At 56.3% G+C, this 22,503-nt stretch overlaps 3 protein-coding genes across 4 annotated transcripts; 2 read left to right on the forward strand and 1 right to left on the reverse strand.

Annotated features, from left to right (window-relative positions):
• Positions 1 to 1,975: 1,975 nt before the first annotated feature.
• On the forward strand, positions 1,976 to 15,825 carry Fermt3 (FERM domain containing kindlin 3). Its single transcript, XM_048359388.1, has 15 exons — positions 1,976 to 2,112; positions 2,514 to 2,680; positions 4,531 to 4,764; positions 4,922 to 5,041; positions 5,123 to 5,291; positions 5,404 to 5,506; positions 11,817 to 11,924; positions 12,055 to 12,189; positions 12,263 to 12,312; positions 12,404 to 12,528; positions 12,643 to 12,749; positions 12,833 to 13,066; positions 13,266 to 13,390; positions 15,292 to 15,433; positions 15,542 to 15,825. Exons 2-15 carry the CDS (start codon positions 2,521 to 2,523, stop codon positions 15,719 to 15,721), a joined length of 1,992 nt encoding a protein of 663 aa, XP_048215345.1. The 5' UTR covers positions 1,976 to 2,112; positions 2,514 to 2,520; the 3' UTR covers positions 15,722 to 15,825.
• A 252-nt stretch (positions 15,826 to 16,077) lies between these two features.
• On the reverse strand, positions 16,078 to 18,403 carry Trpt1 (tRNA phosphotransferase 1). Its single transcript, XM_048359395.1, has 8 exons — positions 18,253 to 18,403; positions 18,061 to 18,216; positions 17,857 to 17,938; positions 17,030 to 17,199; positions 16,767 to 16,941; positions 16,530 to 16,586; positions 16,324 to 16,434; positions 16,078 to 16,206 (listed from the first exon to the last, which is right to left on the reverse strand). The coding sequence occupies exons 2-8, from the start codon at positions 18,133 to 18,135 to the stop codon at positions 16,127 to 16,129; spliced, it is 750 nt and encodes a 249-aa protein (XP_048215352.1). The 5' UTR covers positions 18,136 to 18,216; positions 18,253 to 18,403; the 3' UTR covers positions 16,078 to 16,126.
• A 130-nt stretch (positions 18,404 to 18,533) lies between these two features.
• Positions 18,534 to 22,246, forward strand: Nudt22 (nudix hydrolase 22). 2 transcript variants are annotated; one of them, XM_048359392.1, is made up of 6 exons: positions 18,534 to 18,682; positions 18,799 to 19,296; positions 19,804 to 19,902; positions 21,273 to 21,370; positions 21,512 to 21,605; positions 22,081 to 22,246. In XM_048359392.1, exons 2-6 carry the CDS (start codon positions 18,817 to 18,819, stop codon positions 22,180 to 22,182), a joined length of 873 nt encoding a protein of 290 aa, XP_048215349.1. In that variant the 5' UTR covers positions 18,534 to 18,682; positions 18,799 to 18,816; the 3' UTR covers positions 22,183 to 22,246. The 2 variants fall into 2 exon arrangements, with proteins under 2 accessions (XP_048215349.1, XP_048215348.1); XM_048359391.1 differs by having other exon boundaries at positions 18,542 to 19,296.
• Positions 22,247 to 22,503: the final 257 nt, after the last annotated feature.

Below are 22,503 nucleotides of genomic sequence, written 5' to 3' on the forward strand. Positions count from 1 at the left end.
ATGGGGGACCTGGTGGGCCTGGCTCTTTTCTGGGACACTTCTAGCTTGGGTGTGAGGTGGGCTTGGTCCCATGGCTTGGCAAGGTGGCCAGTAGGTGGTGCTGTTACCCAGCAGTTGTGGGGACCTTCAGTTCCTATTACCCAGAGTCGTGAGTGGTGTCACACTGCCGATATTCCATGGGTCAAACCAGCTAGATTTCTGACATGGATCCATCTCAGTCAAAATGGCTCAGATCAGGCGGGGAATGTGGCTTAGTGGTAGAGTGCTTGTCTAGCATGCACGAAGCCCTGGGTCCAATTCTTCACATAACACACACAGAAAAAGGCAGAAGTGGGCTGGGGATATAGCCTAGTGGCAAGAGTGCCTGCCTCGGATACACGAGGCCCTAGGTTCGATTCCCCAGCACCACATATACAGAAAACGGCCAGAAGCGGCGCTGTGGCTCAAGTGGCAGAGTGCTAGCCTTGAGCCAGAAGAAGCCAGGGACAGTGCTCAGGCCCTGAGTCCAAGGCCCAGGACTGGCAAAAAAAAAAAAAGAAAAAGGCAGAAGTGGCGCTGTGGCTCAACAGGTAGAGTGCTAGCCTTGAGCAAAAAGAAGTCAGTGACAGTGCTCAGGCCCTGAGTTCAAGCCCCAGGACTGACAAAAATGGGTCAGATGGACTGTTGCCGGTAGCTCACATGTAATCCTAGCTATTCAGGAGGCTGAGACCTGAGAAGTACAGTTCAAAGCCAGCCTGGGGAGGAAAGTCCATGAGACTCTTCTGTCCAATGAACTTTCACAGAGCACCAGCCTTAAACAAAAGCACAGCAACACTGCCCAGGCCCTGAGTTTAAGCCCCAGGACTGGCACCAAAAAGGGGTTGGGGGATAGTCTGACCTTGGGAGTGTAGGAGTTGGGTCTTAAAATTTCCGTTTCACTGCTGCCACTTGAGTGCTCGGTTTAGCTTGCTTCGTATTTGCAGTGAGCCTGCCCTTGAGCCCTTTGTGGTGGAGGAAGCCTGTGGGTAGCGAGCTTCCGCATTTGCTCCCACAAGCCCTCAGCCCTGGCAAGCAAGATGCTGAGGCCAGCAGCGCGCCCGCCTTCCTGCCACCCTGGGTTTGCATGATGACTTCTCCCTGGGGTAGTGGCAGCGTTTACCCTGCCCTCAGCCACGTTCGCTTACTGAGGCTGGGTTTCTGCTTAGCTATTGGAAAACTGGCCTTGCCCCCGAGGCTTGTGTCCTGGCACTGGAAAGCCGTGTGCCACCCCGCCTCATGCGACCCCTGAGCTGGACATGGGAAAGGGAGAATTTCCGTTCACGTGTTTCGATTACAAGATTGACATGTCTCAAAGTTGGAGTAGAAAACATTTCTTTAAAAACAGCTTGTGGTGTGCAGTGGTTGCTCATGCCTTATAGGTGTGAACTAAGGAGGCTGACATCTGTGGATCAGTTTGAAGCCAGCCCAGGCAGGAAATCCATAAGATCATCTCCAATTAACTACCAAAAAAATGGAAGTGGGGCTGTAACTGAAGTCAGCACTAACCCTGAGCAAGAAAGCCCAGGAACGTTACGCTGGCCTTGTTCAAGTCCTAAGACCAGCAAACACAAAAAGAAAAATTAGCATGCAAACACCAGTACTGGCACACATAGAAGACACCCCAAAAGGCAACATGTTTCCCTTGGGGTGACCTTGTGGGGTCTTTGGTCAGTAGGACAGCTGCGCTTGAGCGGGTTTGACAGGAGCGAAGGACAAACCAATCCTTCACCGCCTTCTGTGAAGGGCTCTGGCTCCCAGTCCCGCACTGGAGGTCCTGAGGGCCTAGGCAGAGAAGCTGCTGTCTGGAGGCCATGGACCCCTAACAACTTGGAGCACCTCTGATTTGAATTGGGGGCATCTTTGTGCTGCTGGATCCCTTACTTCCTGTGCACTGGGGCCAAAGGCGGGGAGCACTTCCTGCACCCTGGACCAGCCCGCCCCGGGGCGGGGCCGGCCCTACCCGGTATGATAAGGACAGCTCTGAAGGAAGCTCAGGGAGCAGAGGAACCAGCCTTCTGGGTGCAGGTGTGCGGCCCGAGGCCAGGGCTGGTGGCTCTCCAACACCACCTGCAGCCCCTGCTCCTTGCAGGCAAGGTAAGCGTAAGCAAGGCCCCAAGACACCCCCCACTCCCCCACCCCTGCTGCCTCTCCCCAGGAGCTCGCCATGCTTCTGATGGCCTCCGTGTTGAGTTGGGGCTGGAACTGCAAGTTATTTTGGGAGCTAAGTTCACCCCGTTAGGGCGGGTCTGCACAAAGCGGCTGGTGGGGTGGCGGTCCCAGGGTCAGACTGAGCTTTGGCAAGCCAGACCACATGGTCTCCAAGGAGGCCTTCACCAGGACTGGCAGCCAGGGTCTGTGCTTGGCTTGGCTTACCACAGGGCCGCCTTGTCCATGGGCTTGCTCTTTGCTAACCACCTGCCGGGGCACCATGGGGCTCCTGCTTAGACCTGGGGATCCCCCAGGCTACAGCACCGCCCCCTCCTCCCTCCCAGCAGAAGCGCCATGGCGGGGATGAAGACAGCCTCCGGGGACTACATTGACTCGTCCTGGGAACTACGCGTATTCGTGGGCGAGGAGGACCCCGAGAGCCAATCGGTGACCCTTAGGGTCACAGGAGAATCCCACATCGGAGGGGTGCTGCTGAAGATCGTGGAAGAGATCAGTGAGTCCGCCCTGCACATGGCGCTGGGACTCGTGGGTACCCTTGGCACTTCCGGGCCATCGCTGCCACACAGCTGTGTCACAGTGACTCAGTCATCAGCTTAATCATCTGGTTCCAAAAAAGACATTTCCTCAACTTCCCTCCCTCCCACCTTCCCGCCTCCCTTCCTCCCACTCTAGTGGTTCTGCTTCTGGCTCCCTAAAGAGCAGCCAGAACTCGCCCCTCGGTCCGCCCCACTTGTCCAGGCTGGAGAGGACCTTGCCAGGGCCAGGACCCAGATCAGACTCCTGAGACCAGAGGCGAAGGCTGGGGAGGCCTGGGGCCCTGGCGCTCGCTCCCACACTTCCTCCTGGGCAAAGCCCACAAGCGGGTGACAAGCCTGGGGTAGGAAGGCCCTGCCCCCACAGGAAGTTACAGCACCAGGGCTGCCTGCAGTGTCACTGGTGGAGATAGGGGACCAGTGACAGAGGGGCTTCTTGTCCTTTCCTGCCACAGCGGGGGCTGCCACTTCCTGGGAGGATGGCAGGTATAACTTGATAACGGGAGGCCGGAAGGCAGGCCCGAAGGGCTTGGTCAACAGCTTGGGTCCTAGGCTACACGTGGGGGACAGGCTTCCTAGATGTAGCCAACCAACCATGGCTACGGCCCAGGAGCAACAGAGTCTGGCTGGCTAGGCCGGTCCCCAGGTTATGTCCCTGGCCTCACGGCAGAGGCCTAGAGGCCTAAAGAGGCTGTCAAACAGAAGTAGGAGCAGAGGGGCAGCAGACAGAGCCCCAGTCAGAAATGGGCTAAGCCAAGACTCAGGGGCTAAGGACTGATTGGTCCCAGGGTGCAGCACATGGTTAGCACAAGCCCTGCTTATGGAGCTGGCCTCCACCGCGCCATTGCCGGGGCACCCCTCCTGGCCCGAGGTCCCCTCAGTGAGGCCGCCTCCGCTCGTCACTCCTAAGTACATTATTAGATGCTCGAGTTCAGCCAGCTCAGTCTCTAGCAGCTGGAGTTATGACTGAACAAGTATCTAACCCAGGCCGCCACTGAGTACTGGCACCCAAACAGGGAGAGCTGCTTGGCCAGCAGAGCAAGGAGACCTGCCGCTTAAGACAAGTCCCAGCCAGGCACCGGTGGCTCATGCCTGCAGTCCCAGCCACTTAGGAAGCTGAGAGCTGGCGATTGTAGTCCAAAGCCAGCCTCCACAGGAAAGTCTGAGACTCTTATCTTCAACTAACCAGCAAAAAGCCAGAAGTGGAGGTGTGGTTCAAGAGGTAGAGTGCCAAGGCTAGGAATGTGGCTTAGCGGTAGAGCACTTGCCTAGCATGCATGAAGCCCTGGGTTCGACTCCTCAGCACCACAGAAACAGAAAAAGCTGGAAGTGGAGCTGTGGCTCAACTGGTAGAGTGCTAGCCTTGAGCAAAAAGAAGCCAGGGACAGTGCTCAGGTCCTGAGTTCAAGCCCCAGGACTGGCAAAGAGAAAGAAAGAGAGAGAGACAGAGAGAGAGAAGAGCGCATCAGCCCAGACATTACTGCAGGACTGCAGTAATGCAGTAATGCAGGTGCTGACATTACTGGAGGACGTAACAGGTGCTGTATGAAGGCAGCCCCAGTGGGTGGTGGAAGGTGGAAGGTAGAGCCGCCAAGACGGGGTCACCTAGACTCTGGGTTAGGGGGCTCCTCCAGGAAGTGATGTATAGATTGAGCCCAGGAGAACCAGCAGGGTTCTGGCAGCAAAGAGCTCTTCTGTCATCCCATGATGCTGGGATGTGCTGTCTGGGTAGAAAAGAGGGCAAGCTGGGCAGAGCCCCCCACCCCACCCCAAGGCTGATGTGCATCCCCACTTGCCTCCCCCACCCCAGATCGAAAGCAGGACTGGTCTGACCATGCCATTTGGTGGGAGCAGAAGCGGCGGTGGCTGCTACAGACTCACTGGACGCTGGACAAGTATGGGATCCTGGCTGATGCTCGCCTCTTCTTCGGGCCACAACACAGGCCGGTGGTCCTGCGGCTGCCCAACCGCTGTGCGCTGCGCCTCCGCGCCAGCTTCTCCAAGCCCCTCTTCCAGTCGGTAGCCGCCATCTGCCGCCTGCTCAGTGAGTAGTGCCGGGATCAAGCCCCCCACCCTCCCCAGACCTCGGCACTGTCACCTGTCCTGATTGTCCCATTTTCCATCCTTGCCAAGTGGGCAAGGCTGTGAGCCTACCCCCAGGGCGCTGAGCTCAGGGAGTACTGGGGCCCCACTACCCTCAGGCATCCGGCATCCTGAGGAGCTGTCTCTGCTGCGGGCGCCTGAGAAGAAGGAGAAGAAGAAGAAGGAGAAGGAACCGGAGGAAGAGATCTATGACTTGACCAAGGTCGTCCTGGCTGGGGGTGAGCATGACCGGGCCAAGCGAGAGCTGGGACAGACCCCCGAGCCGGGGACGGCCCTGACGGCTCCCTGCTTGCCTGCAGGCGTGGCCCCGGCCTTGTACAGAGGAATGCCGGCTCACTTCTCGGACAGCAAGCACGCGGAGGCCTGCTACCACATGCTGAGCCGGCCACGGCCCCCGCCAGACCCGCTCCTGCTCCAGCGCCTGCCCCGGCCCGGCTCCCTGGCCGACAAGACGCAGCTCCACAGCAGGTGTGCCGGCCCTCCCCACCCGCTTCCCAGGCCCTTCCTCTGTGTGCACAGCACGCCCACGTGCCCCCCACCCCCACCCCGGCGGTCACAGCTGCCCGTGTGCACGGTTCAGGTGGCTGGACTCCTCGCGCTGCCTCATGCAGCAGGATGTCAAGGCGGGAGACACGCTCTGGCTGCGCTTCAAGTACTACAGCTTCTTTGACCTGGACCCCAAGGTAGGCGGGGCTCTGGAGCCTCAGGATCTGAAGCTGCCTGAGGACACACGACCAGGGGCCCTGGGGCCTGAGGCTCTGGGGGAAGGGAAGCCTGTGTCCCAGGAGGGCTCCCTGGAGGGGCAGCATGGGCTTGAGGGGCAGAGGTGAGGAGGAAGGGGGTCTGTAGGGGGCCCCCAGGGGGCCCTGGCTGGCTGGCTGGCATCCATAGCCAGTGTTGGCAGTGGTCAGCGCTGTATGTCTGTCTCCATCACTACCCCAGCTTCGCTTTCCTTCTGCGACCCCCCGATCTCTGTGAAATGTCCAGCTATGGCTGTCTGCAGAACACTTACGCAGGTTGGAAGCCTTCCATTGGTCTTCTTCAACTCCCCCTGCCAAACCTGTCCAGGGGTCTCCCTCCCCATCCACCAGCTGCTGAGAAGACCATGCGCGCGCGCGCGTGTGTGTGTGTGTGTGTGTGTGTGTGTGTGTGTGTGTGTGTGAGTGTGAGTGCTGGGTCTTGAACTCAGGGCCTGGGAGTTGTCCCTTGGATTGGAGAGCTCTAGGCTGCTCCCTGGGGTTCCCTTTTCTCTTGTCTTCCTCCTGGTAATCTTGAAACTTGTGCATTAAAACACCATCTGCCCAGAAATTCCCCCCCGCCCCAGCTCTAATCTCAGGGGTGAACTGGCCGCCAACCCAACCTGCCCAACTTTCAGAAGTCTTTATTTGCATATCGTTATGGTATGTTTGGTAATTCACCTCATATACAATGAAGTAATCAAATCAGGTCAATAAGCATTTCTTTTTTTTTTTTTTTTTTGCCAGTTCTGGGCCTTGGACTCAGGGCCTGAGCACTGTCCCTGACTTCTTTGTCCTCGAGGCTAGCACTCTGCCACTTGAGCCACAGCGCCACTTCTGGCCGTTTTCTATATATATGGTGCCGAGGAATCGAACCCAGGGCTTCATGTATACGAGGCAAGCACTCTTGCCACTAGGCCATATTCTCAGCCCTCTTTTTTTTTTTTTTTTTCTGTCAGTCTTGGGGCTTGAACTCAAGGCCTGGGTGCTATTCCTGAGAGCTTTTGTGCTCAAGGCTAGTACTCTCGTTTTTTGGGTTTTGGTTTGGGGGATTTTTTGGGGGGGGGGGGGCGGGGGGCTTGAATTCAGGGCCTGGGTACTATCCCTGAGCTCTTTTTCTCAAAGCTAGAGCTCTACCACTTTGAGCCACAGCACCACTTCCAGTTTTTGAATGGTTAATTGGAGATAAGAGTCTCACAGGGCTTGAGCTGGGAATATGGCTAAGTGGTAGAGTGCTTGCCTCATATACTTGAAGCCCTGGGTTCAATGCCTCAGCACCACATATATAGAAAAAGCTAGAGAGGTGCTGTAGTAGAATACTATCCTTGAGCAAAAAGAAGCCAGGGACAGTGCTCAGGCCCTGAATTTAAGAAAGAGTCTCAGGCTGGGAATATGGCCTAGTGGCAAGAGTGCTTGCCTCCTATACATGAAGCCCTGGGTTCGATTCCCCAGCACCACATATACAGAAAAAGCCAGAAGTGGCACTATGGCTCAAGTGGCAGAGTGCTAGCCTTGAGCAAAAGAAGCCAGGGACAGTGCTCAGGCCCTGAGTCCAAGCCCCAGGACTGGCAAAAAAAAAAGTCTCACAGAGACTTTTCTGTCCAGGCTGGCTTCCAACTCCAATACTCAGATCTCAGCCTCTTGAGTATCTAGGATTGCAGGTGTGGGCCACCAGTGCACAGATAATAAATTCTTTTTGTCTTTGGAGCTTCATACTATTCCAATCATCTTGCAGTATACCATAGATTGGCTTTATTTTATGATTTTATTTGGTTTTTTGTTTATTTTATGGTGACCCTGGAGCTTGAATAAATTCAAGAATAAATTGGTGCTGTCCCTGAACTTTTGTGTCCAAGGCTGGCACTCTACCACGTGAGCCACAGCTCCACTTCCAGGTTTTGCTAACTAGAGATGAGAGTTTCACGGACTTTCCTGCCTCAGACCTCAGCCTCCTGAAGAGCTAGGATTATAGGCACCAGCTCGCACCCAGCTATTTTTGAAATGTTCCTAGAACTGTGCAAGTATCACCACCAAACTTTAGAACACTTTTATCACAACAAAAGACGCCCCACACCCAGTAGCCATCACTTTCCATTTACCGCCCATCTTAGTCCATTTTAGTTGCTGTAACAAAATACCTGGGACTAAGTGGCTTGTTTGACTTACCAGTGTGCAGACTGGAAGGCCCAGGAGCATGGCACTGGCATTGGGTGAGGGCCATTTTTTTTTTTTGTAAGATAACACAGCAGAGGGCCACACAGTTCCACAGCAAAAGTCAACCCTCTCGTGTACTTTATTTTTTCTCTTGCTAGTTCCAGGGATTGAACATGGGGCATAATATTTTCTTGGCTGGTGTTTTACCACTTGAACCATGCCTATGGCCTGCTTTTGGCTGGCTAGTTGGAGATGGAACTTTGAGGGCATTTCTGCCAAGACTGGCTTTGAACCACAATCCTCAGCTCTCAGCCTCCTGAGTAGCTAGGATGACAGGTATAAGCCACCAGTGCCTGGCTATAACTTGCCTCTTTTACTTGAAGGTTCATTCGTATCACAGAATGTGTAAGAGTTTTATTTCTTCCTATTCAAAGAATACTCCGTGAATTGATCGGTTCCTAGACACTAGGATTTCCTCTTACTTTTAGGATGCTCTGGAAAAAAAAACAGAACAAACAAACAAACAAAAAAACGCTTCTAAGACCTTATAGGTCTTTGTGTGGATCATTTCTCTTGAATCAGATTTGCTGAGCTTATTGCTGTTATGTTTTCTATAGTGCCAATAGTTTTTGGAGGGCGAACTGGGGAGCCCAGGGCCCCTTGCAAGCTAAGCAAGCACTTTCCTAGTCGAGCCAGCCCTCAGCTCTGTTGCTGATGGTGGTTTTTGTGCGTGTGCTAGTCCTGGGGCCTGACTCCGGGCCTCCTACTCTCATTTGTGTTTCCCACTCAAGGCTAGCCTTCTCCCACTGGAGCCACAGCGCCACTTCTGGCTTTTATGGGTGGTTAATTGGAGATAAGAGTCTCATAGACTTTTCTGGCCAGGCTGGCTTCCAACCTCAATCTTCGGGCCTCATTCCCTGAGGAGCTGGGCTGGAGAGATCCTTTTCGAATTCCGTTTAGATCGTGTTGTTGTTGTTGTTTTGGTGCTTGGGATCAAATCCAGTGCCTCCTGCATGCTGGGACAGTCCTGCAGGACTGGGCTGCACCCTCGGTCAGGGATTTATTTTTGTTGTTGTTGGTGGTGGTCATGGGACATTTAACCCTTCCTTTCTTATTTTCCAGCTCTGTGGGTTTTTTTGTTGTTTTATTTTGTTTTGGGGCTGGAACTCAGGGCCTAAGCACCGTCCTTGAGGGTTTTGTTGGTTTGTTTCCCTCAAGGCCAGTTCTTTACCACTTGAGCCACAATTCCCAATTCCACTTCCAGCTTTTTTTTTTTTTTTTTTTTTGATGCTTAATTGGAAATAAGAGCCTCTTTCCTGCTCTGGCTGGCTTTGAACCGTGATCCTCAGATCTCAGGCTTCTGAGTAGCTAAGATTACAGGCGTGAGCCACTCCTGTCTGGCAGCACTTTGTGCTTTTATTCTACTTTCGGACATGGAGTTTTAACTCATAGCCAGGGCGCTGTCTCTGAGCTCTTTCACTCAATGCTAGTGTTCTATTACCATGAGCCACAGCGCCACTTCCAGTTTTCTGGTCTTTAATTGGAGATAAGAGCTCACTGGTGTTTGTGCCTGGGCTGGCTTTGAACAGCCATCCTCAGATCTCAGTAGCTCGGATTACAGGTGTGAAACACCTGTGCTAGGCCTTGGAAGTTGGTTGTTTTCTTCTCTTTTTTTGGCTTATCTTCCAAACTACTTTCTGAATTTTTCTTCTCATCAACTGTAGTTTAGTCTTTGTTTCTTTAAGTTCGGGGAGTGCTTATTTTCTGAGCGTTTCTTGTAAAGCTCAAAAAAATTTTAGAGCTGAGTACTGGGGTAGCTCATACTTGTAATCCTTGCTACTCAAGAGGCTGAGCTCTCGAGGATCAGGGTTCAAAGCCATCCAGTCAGAAAAGTCCTTGAGAATCCATCTCCAATTAACTAGCAAAAAGTAGAGCTGTAGGTGCCATCAAGTGGTAGAATGTCAGCCAAAGCAGCAAACCAAACAAGCGTGAGGTGAGGCCCTGAACTCAAGCCGTGGTACTGGCACACATGAAGTATTTAATACAAATTTAGTACAAAAACGTAAAATGTGGTATCACTCCTAGATTGGGGCTCTTATGGGTAGAGATACTGATGCAAGAGGATCACAAGTGGAGGCCAGCTTGGGCAACCTGGCAAGACCCTGTCCAAAGGATTGGGGGTGGCCAGAAGTGGGTAGCTCACACCTGTCATCCTAACTACTCAGGAGACTAAGATCTGAGGATTGTGGTTCAAAGCCAGCCTGGGGGCTGGGAGTGTGGCTTAGTGGTAGAGTGCTTGCCTCGCATGCATAAAGCCCTGGGTTCGATTCCTCAGTAGCACATACACAGAAAAAGCCAGCAGCGACGTTGTAGCTCAAATGGTAGAGTGCTAACTTTGAACAAAAGAAGCTCAGGGACAGTGCCCAAGTCCTGAGTTCAAGCCAAAGGACTGGCACTGGCAAAAAAAAAAAAAGACTCAGCCTGGTCAGGAAAGTCCATGAGACTTTTTTTTTTGCCAGTCCTGGGCTTGGACTCAGGACCTGAGCACTGTCCTTGGCTTCTTTTTGCTCAAGGCTAGCACTCTGACACTTGAGCCACAGCGCCACTTCTGGCCCTTTTCTGTATATGTGGTGCTAGGGAATTGAACCCAGGGCTTCATGTATAGGAAGCAAGCACTCTTGGCACTAGGCCATATCCCCAGCTCTTCCACGAGACTTTTATCTCCAATGAATTTCCACCAAGTTGAAAATGATGCTGTGGCTCAAGTGGTAGAGCACTAGCCTTGAGCAAAGAAGCTCAGGGACAGTGCCACATCCTAATTTCAATCCCCAGGACCAGCACAAAATAAATAAAGGGGCACTGGGAATATGGCCTAAGTGGCAAGAGTGCTTGCCTCGTATACATGAAGCCCTGGGTTCAATTCCAAAGCACCACATATATAGAAAACAGCCAGAAGTGGCGCTGTGGCTCAAGTGGCAGAGTGCTAGCCTTGAGCAAAAAGAAGCCAGGGACAGTGCTCAGGCTCTGAGTTCAAGGCCCAGGACTGGCAACAAAAACAAAACAAATAAACAAAATAAAGGATTGGGGGCTATAGCTCAGAGAGTCAGGGGTCAGTCTCCCTCAGCATGTATGAGACCCTGGGTTTAGTCCCCAGTACCATGAAAGCATAAAAATTAAAGGTGTGGTATTTGTATAAATGACCTTCCCCTAATACTTGGTTAAAAAAATTCAAAGCAGGGGATACCAAACTTTTGTCGGGGGTCTTGTAGATGAGAGAGTTGCACACGTCCCTAGAGTAGGGTGAGGTCCGTGACATCATCAACCACGTCTGATCTCCCCTGCCTGCAAGTTTCTGTCCCTTGAACTTTAAAAAGCCATCTCTGGATTTCTTAGAACATCCAACCCACTGTACAAAGCTATGAAGGTTATTGTTCTACTCTGTTATTTAGGAAACAATGACAAGAAAAATGTCTCCTCATACTCACAGCCGGCACAGAGTTTTCTTTTCAGCCTGTGTCCGGCTGAATCCTCAGATTCAGAATGCATAGATGGGTGCGTGGATGGTGGTATGAATATACTTCTCTTTGCGTTTGGTTTTGGTTTTCTGCCACTACTGCAGCTTGACCTCAGGACCTTACACTAGAGCCACAGCTCCACTTCCAACTTTTTGGTGGTTAATTGGAGATAAAATCCTCATGGACTTCGCTGCCCGGGCTGGCTCCGAACCGTGGTCCTCGGATCTCAGCCTCCTGAGTAGCTAGGATGTGTCAGTGGCATGAGCCACTGGTGCCCAGCTCCATACAGTTTTGACTGTTTGGGGCTGGGAATATGGCCTAGTGGCAATAGTGCTTGCCTCACAGTTTTGACTGTTTCACACTATGGCCCGGGCTGCCCTCAGTCTCCTGACCCTCCTGCCTCAGCCTCCCAAGTGCTGAGCTTACAGGGGTTTACTACCGTGCCAGGCTGGGTGCTTGAAGAGCACGGGTGGTCACCAATGCACAGCCGAAGGCAGCAGGGCAGGGGACTGGCAGCCGGACAGGGTGGGGCCACAGGCAGGCCTAACCGGCCTGGCCTCCCCCCAACCCCCCTCCCTTCACTGCAGACGGACCCGGTGCGGCTGACGCAGCTGTACGAGCAAGCGCGCTGGGACCTGCTGCTGGAGGAGATCGACTGCACCGAGGAGGAGATGATGGTGTTTGCGGCCCTGCAGGTGCCGGGGCATCCCAGGCCGGGGGGCTCTGGCAGAACAGCCTTGGGTGGGGGAGGTGAAGCGAGGCTGGGGCACCAGTAGGGGCTGGGCTGGTGCACTCATCCCCCCACCCCACGACGTGGGCCCCCAGTACCACATCAACAAGCTGTCCCAAAGCGGGGCTGTGGGGGAGCCGGCCAGCGCTGACCTGGGCTTGGATGACCTGGACACGGCCCTGAGCAACCTGGAGGTGAAGCTGGAGGGCTCGGCCCCCCCAGACATGCTGGTGAGCGGGCCCTCCTGGCGGGGTTCCGCTCGGGCTCGGGATGGGGCACTTCTTGATTCCACTCCTCCCCTAGGACAGCCTCACCACCATCCCAGAACTCAAAGACTACCTTCGAATCTTCCGGTACGTTGGGGCCCTGTGTGGAGGGTGGAGGAAGGAGGGACAAAGGAGATGGTGGTCCCCAAACCTCCTGCCCGCCCCCCTGCCCCGCCAGGCCACGGAAGCTGACTCTAAAGGGCTACCGGCAGCATTGGGTGGTGTTCAAGGAGACCACGCTGTCGTACTACAAGAGTCAGGATGAGGCTCCAGGGGACCCCATTCAGCAGCTCAACCTCAAGGGTGAGAGGCCTGGGCAGCCTGGGGGTAAAGGGGCCCCCCCTTGGTCCCCAGGCGCCTGGTGGGGCCAGGCCTCCCTGTCCTGTGTAGGAGACCTCAGCCTCCCCCTCCCTGCAGGCTGCGAGGTGGTCCCCGACGTGAACGTCTCTGGTCAGAAGTTCTGCATCAAACTCCTGGTGCCCTCGCCCGAGGGCATGAGTGAGATCTACCTGCGCTGCCAGGATGTGAGGCTGGGGAGGGCGGGGCCCGGGGGCGGGGCCGGGGACCCCGAGCAGGCTCCACGCCTCACACGCGCCCCCCACGCCAGGAGCAGCAGTACGCCCACTGGATGGCCGGCTGCCGCCTGGCGGCCAAGGGCCGCACCATGGCGGACAGCAGCTACGCCAGCGAAGTGCAGGCCATCCTGGCCTTCCTCAACCTGCAGCGAGGGGGCGGAGGGGGCGCCGGCACCCACCCCCAGGGCCTGGATGCCTCGGCCGAGGGCCTCAACCCTCATGGGCTTGTTGCCCCCCGATTCCAGCGCAAGTTCAAGGCCAAGCAGGTGCCGAGGGCATGCGGGCGGGCATAAGTAGAGCCTTCCTTAGGAAAGCACTTGCTCTCCTTCCCCTGGGTTGTGTCCCCCACCCCGGGAGGAGGGTCCTCACTGGGCACCGCCCTTCCCCGGGGCTCGGCGGCGGCGTGTCTTTTTGGTGATGGGGTTGGGGAGGCCACCGTCAGCCCTCACCAGTGTGGCCCTGTAGCTGACTCCACGGATCCTGGAAGCCCACCAGAACGTGGCCCAGCTGTCCCTGAGCGAGGCCCAGCTGCGCTTCATCCAGGCCTGGCAGTCGCTGCCGGACTTCGGCATCTCCTATGTCATGGTCAGGTAGGATGGCGGCCCAGCCCTCCCTGCTGCTTTCCAGTCACGTCCTAAGAGGGGGTCCTGGGCAAGGGTCCCCAACACCTCCCTTTCCCTATTCTCCGTGGGAACACTGAGGTACACTCTTCCCCCCGCCTCAATTCTGCACCTAATACAAGAGACCAAGCAGAAAAGCCAGTGCCTGGCCCAGATCTGCCTGTCCTGTGGGATGGGGCTGGTGTATGGAGGGCCCCTTTATCATTCATCCCCAAGATAGGAGGCAGGCCAAGGGGGACCACGACAGAAATCACATACACACACTTACTGAAAGACATGCACCCCTTGTCAGACACCGTGAAAGGCTTGTATAATGATTTGTGTGGGGTTTTGGCAGTACTGGTGTTTGAACAAAGGCCTCAGCTGGACACCGGTGGCTCACTCAGGACGCTGAGATCTGGGGATTGCAATTCAAAGCCAGCCTGAGCAAGAAAGTCTCTGAGACTCTTATCTCCAAGTAGCCACCACAAAGCCAGAAATGGAGTTATGGCTCAAAGTGACAGTACTAGCTTTGAGCACAAAAGCTCAGGGACAGCACCCAGGCCGAGTTCAAGCCCTAGGGCTGGCAAAAATATAAATACATACATGCATATATACATACACCCGGTGCCAGTGGCTCATACCTGAAATCCTAGATACTTAGGAGGCTGAGAGCCAAAGATCATGGTTCAAAGCCAGCCAGGCAGTTTGAAAGTCCATGAGACTCTCATCTCCAATTAACCACCAGAAAAACCAAAAGTGGCACTGTGGCTCAAGTGGTAGAGCGCTAGCCTTGAGCTGAAGAGCTCAGGGACAGCGCCCAGGCTGAGTTCAAGCCCCACGACCAACAAAAACCAACAAACATTCATAGGCACATGTACATACATACAGGCCTCTAGGTGGCTGGATGAGCATTCTACCATTCATGTCATGCCCTTTGTCCCTTTTTTTTTGGGGGGGGGCGGCTGGCAGTGTTTTGCTGCTACCAGAGCTTTAACTCAGAGCTTGTGTTCTTTCTTGGATGGTCTTGTACTTCTTGAGCCATGCCTCAAATGGAGCTTTTTGCTGGTTTGATCAGACTTTTCTGCCCAGGCTAGCCTCAAACTATAATTCTCCAGGTCTCAGCCTATGGCTAGGATTACAGGTATGAGACACCAGTGCCCAGCTCATTTTTCTTGTGGTGTTGATGGTCGTGGGGCTTGAACTCAAGACTAGCGCTTTACCACTTGGAGCCACAGTGCCACTTCTGGTTTTCTGGTGGTTAATTAGTGGTGAGTCTTACGGACTTTCCTGCCCGAACTGGTTCTGAACTGCAATCCTCAGATCTCAGCAGCTTCTTGTGTAGCTAGGATTACAGGCATGAGCCACAAGCATGCAGCATTTTTTTTGTTTTTTGGCCAGTCCTGGGCCTTGAACTCAGGGCCTGAGCACTGTCCCTGGCTTCTTTTTGCTCAAGGCTAGCACTCTGCCACTTGAGCCACAGCACCACTTCTGGCTTTTTCTATATATGTGGTGCTGAGGAATTGAACCCAGGGCTTCATGTATACGAGGCGAGCACTCTACCACTAGGCCACATTCCAGCCCAGTATTTGTTTTTGAGACAGGGTTGCCCTTCCCTTTTGCCTGGGCTCCCCGCCTCCACCTCCTAGGTAGAGTCACAGGCCTGCACCACCCCTGCCCCACCCCCCCAAGCTCTCAGTGATTCCTTCCCTAACCCCCGTTTTCCAGATGAGGGAAGAGGCTTGCTTGGAGCGGCCCAGCTGGGGAGCGGGGGCATGAACGGGCTGGGTCTCCCCCCCCTTGTGTGGCTCTGGAGAGCCGTGTGTGCTGTCTGGGTGGGAGCTGGGGCCAGACGGCTTGGAGGCCTCACCCATGCTGTCCCCTGGGGTCAGGTTCAAGGGCAGCAGGAAAGACGAGATCCTTGGCATTGCTAACAACCGACTGATCCGAATCGACTTGGCTGTGGGCGACGTGGTGAAGACCTGGCGCTTCAGCAACATGCGCCAGTGGAATGTCAACTGGGACATCCAGCAGGTGGGCCCCGGGGGAGGGGACGGACGGACGGGCGGACGGGACGAGGGGCCGGGCGGGGCTGCTGCCGAACCTCACCCGGCCCCTGGCCCTCTTGCCGTCTCTCTGCAGGTGGCCATTGAGTTTGACGAGCACATCAACGTGGCCTTCAGCTGTGTGTCTGCCAGCTGCCGCATTGTGCACGAATACATCGGGGGCTACATTTTCCTGTCCACCCGGGAGCGAGCCCGCGGGGAGGAGCTGGACGAGGACCTCTTCCTACAGCTCACCGGGGGCCACGAGGCCTTATGAGGACAGCCCGATCGCCCCTGACCTGCTCACAACCCGCCGTGGCTGCTCCCAAGCCCACGCCGCAAGGGCCTCACTGCCTCCCGGCCCCGCCCCACGCAGGGCACCCTCCCCCGCGGCCCCCCGGCAGAGCGAGCCCTGGCCGGGCCTCACTCGGCTGCAGCCTCCTAGCTAGGAAGGACGCAGAGGCTTTCTTTCTCCCTGTCTGCTAGAGAGAGCCATCTCAGGAGAAGCTACAGGATGAAGAGGCTCAGTTTCCAACTCGTTTTTCCCTTGTGACGTTTTCGGGTTTGTTTGCTTGGCAGTACCTGGGCAGAACGCGGGGCCTCGTGCTTGCTAGGCAACCACTTGAGCCATGCCCCAGCCCTAGATTTTTTAAGAAATAATAATAAATATTTTATTGTCGGATCATCTTTCTTCCACTGAGGTTGTGCTAGGGCCACTCTGATGTTCCGTCTCTTTATCACTGACCAAGGAGAGAGGCTTTCCTGAGACAGTGACAAGAAAACAAGAGACCTGAGTTGAGCTGGAGGGAAGGCTGAGAGTAGAAGGGCTCGGGCTTGGGGCACGTGGGGGGAGGGGAGGATGGCAGGGGTGGTTCTCACGGATGGGGCGCAGCTGCAGGGCCTCCTTGAAGTACTTGGGGAGCAGGAAGCCATCACCATTCCCTGGGGTCAGGATCACCCCATTGGCGGAGCGGAAGAAGGGGATTCCATCTGCAGACAGAGCCAGAGATGTGGCTCCTGTCCGCCCCCCACCCCCCTCCCCATTTAAAGAGATCTGGGCTGGTGCCCGCAGGGCCCCCACTCACCAGCCAGGGCCAGCGGCCCGTCGATGAACACAGCCACTTCGCAGCTGGGACGCAAGCCTGCAGGCGGGGACAACTGGAACTAGGGTCTGAAGGCCACAGTCGGCACACCTGGCCGGAATGGGGCCCTCGGATGAAGGGGGTGACGCCCCTGCAAGGCGGAGGGGGCCTCGCACAGTGCTGCCGTGACACCTGGAGGCGGCTGGGGGGCGAGACCGGGTGGAGGAAGAGGACACTGACCACTGATGACACCAGGGTCCCCGGGCAGTCCCGCGGCCAAGTGGATGTGCGTCCTTCCTTGACAGGACAAGCCCTTGAGCAAGATGGATGGCCAGTGCTTCCAGAATGTACCATGGACTAGTATCAGGGGCAGCGCCTGTGGCGTCTCCAAGGGCATCAGCTCCAACTCAGGTACCTGCAGCCGACGGTGGTATGAGCAACAGTGAGATCCCCGCGGTGGACCGGGCCCCACCTGGCCCTCCGCCTGTGCCCTGGGCACCCACCTGCAGGGAGTGACCCTGATTGGCGCGGATGAGGAGGCCGGTGCTGGGCTCTCCCCGCTGCAAGGCAAATCGCTGCTTCCCGTTGGTCTCCACCACACGCTCCACGTCCTCAGCTGAGAAGCTTCGGAACTGAGGCAGCCGCAGGAGCCGGTCCAGGGGCACGAAGCCATCTGTGGGCACAGGGGGCTCAGGGGCTCGAACCCTCACTGGGCCTGGAGATCCCAAGGGCTCTTAAGATGTCTCCCCTTTCTGAGTCTCCCTTTCCCTGAGGTACAGGACAGTCACACAGATAAAAGACTTAGCCAGGGACTTACAGCTCCCACCTATAGTCCTAGCTACTCAGGAGGCTGAGATGTGAGGATCTTGATTTGAAACCAGCCTAGGCAGACCCATCTTAAGAGTTCTTAACCTCCAATTCACAGGCAAAAGGCAAGAAATGGGGACACAGCTCAGCCTTGAGCAAGAAAGCTAAGGAAAAATAGAAGGCCCTGAGTTCAAGCCCCACTACCAGCGCACACGTGCACGCACACACGCACACGCGCGCGCACACACACACACACACCACAGATAAAAGACTTAGTGCCTGGCCTAGAGTGAACTCTCAGTAGATACCAGTTGCTTTCACACTCCCCTCCCCAACACTAATCTTTGGGATAGTGTTTATTGAGCCCCTTGGCTGGAAGGGATATCACCAAGCCTGGGCCAAACAGGAGCTCCTCTCCCAGTGGACGAGATAGGAGGCTCTGGGCTGTCCCCCCCTGTATCCTTCGGGCCTTCCTCCTAGACAGTGGAGGGAGCCATGACGGAGGGGACACAGACAGACTTACCGGCCCCCATGGGAAGCCCCAGCTTCAAGGCACCATGGCGTAGGGCGTAGGACAGCGCCTTGGACAGTTGCACATCTCGGTTCTGGAAGAGCCCGGCAGGTGAGCAGGGTGACCGGTATGACCCCTTGGCCCTCCAGAGCCGCCACGGGAAGCCAGGGCTCAGGGTCTCCTCCCGCCCTGGGCTGAGGGTGAAGGCAGGCGCACCTGTTCCCGGGGTCTGGGAGCCCGTCCACCCTTGCGCCCTGCGGCTTCCGGCCTCGGTCCTCCAGAGCCGCTCATGGCGAGACCTGCGGGGATAGTGGCTTGGGGGAGGCGGCTTTAAGGGCCCCGGCCACGACCCCACCCAGCCCAGAAAGTCACCAGGCTCAAGACAAGAAAAGGGGGGGGCGGCCCTATAAAGCTTATTTAACCTGCGTTCCGCCCTCAAGCCCCCCGGTGCAGAGAGGACGCTAGAGCCCAGCGGGCGACACGGGCCTAAGCTCAGGTCACCGCCGCGGAGACCCCCAGGCCCTGGGCGGGGAGGCGCGGCCGGCACGGCGGGCCCCGGAGCCTGAGCGGCACGCCGCCACCAGCCAATGGGAAGCCGCGGGGGGAAGGGGCGTGCACTTCCGCTGGGGAAGGGGCGGGGCCCGGGGGCCCAGAGGCCCCGGGAGGCTGCAGCTTCCGGGGACCTGGCGCGTTGCGGGTGGAAGGCAGGCTTGCTGGGCCTGGGGCTCACGAACATCTTTGGGGGAGCCCGGGCCTCTGTGTGGCAGGGAGGTCCCGGAGTCTCCTGCACTCCCGCCGGGCTCGGGGCTCTGGAACATGACGGGACACCGCCCGGAGGGTGGGCGTGGAGGCTGAGGAGGGCTGGGGTTCCTCCAGTGCCTTCAGGTCTGCGGCTGAGGGGCGACCCGCGGCCGGACCCAGGGGTGGCTGACAGCCCGTCTGTGTCCTCCCCAGATCTGCGCTGCCCACGTCATGGACCCTGAGGTGTCCCTGATGCTGCTCTGCCCTCCCGGGGGGCTGTCCCAGGAGCAAGTAGAGGTGGAGCTGAGCCCAGCCTACGACCGTCGCTTCCTGCCGGGAGCCGACAAGACCATCACCGCCATCTGGGAAGCCCGGCTGCAATCCCAACCCTGGCTCTTCGATGCCCCCAAGTTCCGCCTTCACTCAGCCACGCCGGCGCCCCGTGACTCACCAGGACCACAGCTACTCCTGCGCCTGGGTCTTACTTCCTACCGAGACTTCCTGGGCACCAACTGGGCCAGTTCGGCCTCCTGGCTGCGACAGCAGGGAGCTGCGGATTGGGGTGACAGACAAGCCTATCTGGCAGACCCCCTGGGGGTGGGTGCTGTGCTGGCCACTGCTGATGACTTTGTGGTCTTCCTGCGCCGCTCTGGGCAGGTGGCGGAAGCCCCGGGGCTGGTGGACGTGCCCGGTGGGCATCCTGAGCCTCAGGTGAGATACCTGGATGGGTGCCAAGGCAGAAAGCCCTACGCACCTGTGAGGATCTGGGCCTCCGAGCCCTCCTAGCTCTCCAGGGCTCATCCCATAAAGGAAAGTAAGCCTGATGTTTCTGTAAGCCTGCCCAGGACAGCCCTGCAGTGTCCCCTGCTTCGGTGCCCTTCTGGAGGGCTGACCCAGGAGCAGGTACAAGCTGAGCCCAGAGTGACTCATGACTGTCACCACTGCTAGGCAGGGACAAGGCCCTCGAGGCCATCTCAGAGACCTGGCTACACACCCAACCTACAGCAGACCCATGGGAAGCTGGGAAACAGTGCGGATGGGAGCGGGCAGGGGAAGTCGATGCCTTACAGTGCCCAACTTCTGCTTGTCCATCTTATAAAGGTCGGTCTGGGTTAAAGGGTCGCAGAACCCTTACCCCAGGCCCCTGAGGGTCAGGAAAGGCAAAGAAGACAGGGTGGGAAGAGGCGGAAGGCAGAGGCTGAGCCTGACTTCTCCCAGGTCCTGTGCCCTGGTGGTGTCCCCCAGCACAAGATCCTTCCCAGGGAGCTGGTGGTACGTGAACTCTTCTCCAGTGTGCTGCAGGAGATCTGCGATGAGGTGAGCGAGGAGAAGCTTGTGGAGCATGGTGGGTATGGAGGGAGGGGGTAGAACTTGCTGGAATTCCACAGGCCTTGGGCTGGGATGTAGCTCAATGGCAAAGCACTTGCCTAGCAAGTGCAACATCCTGGGTTTGAGTCCCGGTGCCAAAAAAAAAAAAAAAAGACAAAGAAAGAAAGAATTCCACAGGCCTTAAATTGGTGAGAGGGGTCTGCAGAGCCTGTGGCATTGAGGAGAACTTGGGATTTGGAGCTGAGCATACTCGAAGTGGAATTCTCTTTTTGGTCCTGGGGCTTGAAAAAGCCAGCCTGGGGCTGGGGATATGGCCTAGTGGCAAGAGTGCTTGCCTTGTATACATGAGGCCCTGGGTTCGATTCCCCAGCACCACATATACAGAAAATGGCCAGAAGTGGCGCTGTGGCTCAAGTGGCAGAGTGCTAGCCTTGAGCAAAAAGAAGCCAGGGACAGTGCTCAGGCCCTGAGTTCAAGGCCCAGGACTGGCAAAAAAAAAAAAAAAAAGAAAGAAAGAAAGAAAAGAAAAGAAAAAGCCAGCCTGGGCAGGAAAGTCCATGAAACTCTTTTTTTTTTTTTTTTTGGCCAGACCTGGGCCTTGGACTCAGGGCCTGAGCACTGTCCCTGGCTTCTTCCCGCTCAAGGCTAGCACTCTGCCACTTGAGCCACAGCGCCGCTTCTGGCCGTTTTCTGTATATGTGGTGCTGGGGAATCGAACCTAGGGCCTCGTGTATCCGAGGCAGGCACGCTTGCCACTAGGCTATATCCCCAGCCCTCCATGAAACTCTTATCTCCAGTGAACCACCAGAAAACTGGAAGTAGCTCTTGGCTCAAAGAGGTAGAGTGCTAGCCTTGAGCAAAGGAGCTCAGGGACAGCGCCCAGGCCCTGAGTTCAAGCCTTACAACTGACAAAAATAACTAAGTAAATAACTAAGTAAATAAATAAAGGTTTGTCAGACTTTCCTCCCTGGGCTGCTTCAAACCTTGATCCTCTCTGATTGCAGCCTCCTGAGCAGCTAGGATTATAGGCATGAGCCGCCAGTGTCTTTGGGTTCTCCTCTCAACAGTGGAAATAAACATAAAATACATTGTCTTGATTGTTGGTAGAAGAGTAAATGGGGGACTCAGTTACTAAATCACCTCCCCTTGGGTGAAGAGATTTCTCTGGGCAAGTTAGTCTCTCTGTTCTGTTTTCCCATCTGTAAAATGGACATTCCTAAGGGATGACATTCTGTGCTGCTGGTACTTAAACTACAAAATGTCGCAATGCTGGGAAGTATAATAGTGTGTTCTCCATCGAGGAGGCAATCGTGTGGTCAGTGGGCACTGACAGGTGGGACCCCCCCCCCTTGCCCCAGGTGAACCTGCCCCTGCTCACTCTGAGCCAGCCCCTTCTCTTGGGCATCGCCAGAAATGAGACCAGCGCCGGCCGGGCCAGTGCCGAGTTCTATGTCCGGTGAGTGGGCGGGCTCTGGGTACACAGGATACTGGCGACCTGGGGGGGGGACGGGGGAGGGGCGAGGCTGAGGCAGCTAGGATCCCATAGGGGTCCTGCAGGGTTGAACACCCTGCCCCCCACCTTCGGATCCTTATTCAGGTGCAGCCTCACTTCTGAGGAGGTGAGGAGCTACTACCTGAGTGGGGGACCCGAGGCCCACGAGTCTGCAGGGATCATCTTTGTGGAGATGCAGGTACTGGGGAGCAAGCGTGGACATCAAGGTGGAGGTTTTCAAGGAAGTCTGGTGATGCATGTGCTTCGGAGGGAACGGGGGGGGGGGGGGGCATGGGACAGAGGACTTCCAAGCATCGGTGTCTTCCAGAGCCATAGGCATAGGCTCAAGCTGGGACTTGAACTCAGGACCTGGACCTCGTCCTTTAGCTTTGTCTCGCAGAGCTAGTGGTCTGCCACTTGGGTCCCACTTCCACTTCAGGCTTTTGGTTGGTAATTGGAGATAAGAGTCTCCAGGATTTGTCTGCCCCGACTGGCTTTGAACCTCCATCCTCAAATAGCCTCCTGAATAGCTAGGATTACAGGCGGGAGCCACAGGCGCGGGGCTCAGTTCAGTCCCCTTAACAGAGCTCGGGATAGACCGGTGTGGAGGAATTGTGGGCACCGTGCTAGTCGGAGTCAGGGCTGGAGGTGTGCGTCTCACTGTCTTCCCGCAGCGGGTGCAGCGATTGCAGGAGACGGAGCTCTGGGCTGAGCTCTGCCCCTCAGCCAAAGGCGCCATCCTCCTGCACAACCAGGCCCAAGGAAGCCCTGCCTGACTCGCCCAGGGACCCCAGGCCTGTCACCAAAGCTCTGAGAACAATAAAGCACTTTATTCTTGGATCCCGTTGGTGTCTGCTGTTTCTGCGAGCGAGGCTGGCTGCCGGGAGAGCGAGCTCTGGGTGGGTGAAGGAGACCAGAGGTGGAAAGCCCTCTGCAAGCTAGAAATGGGGCCGCGCCTCCTATGCCAAACTCTAGTGAGATTCCAGAAAGCTCTGCCAAACAAGCTCCGGGAGCCACAGCTCCGTCAGCGGGACTCGGGGACGGCGGCGCGGCCGCAGGCTCTGCGGAGAGTCCCGCTCATTCCCACCCGCAGCCCG

The sequence above is a fragment of the Perognathus longimembris genome, chromosome 13, assembly GCF_023159225.1.
Source record: "Perognathus longimembris pacificus isolate PPM17 chromosome 13, ASM2315922v1, whole genome shotgun sequence".
NCBI classification, from domain to species: Eukaryota; Metazoa; Chordata; class Mammalia; order Rodentia; family Heteromyidae; genus Perognathus; species Perognathus longimembris.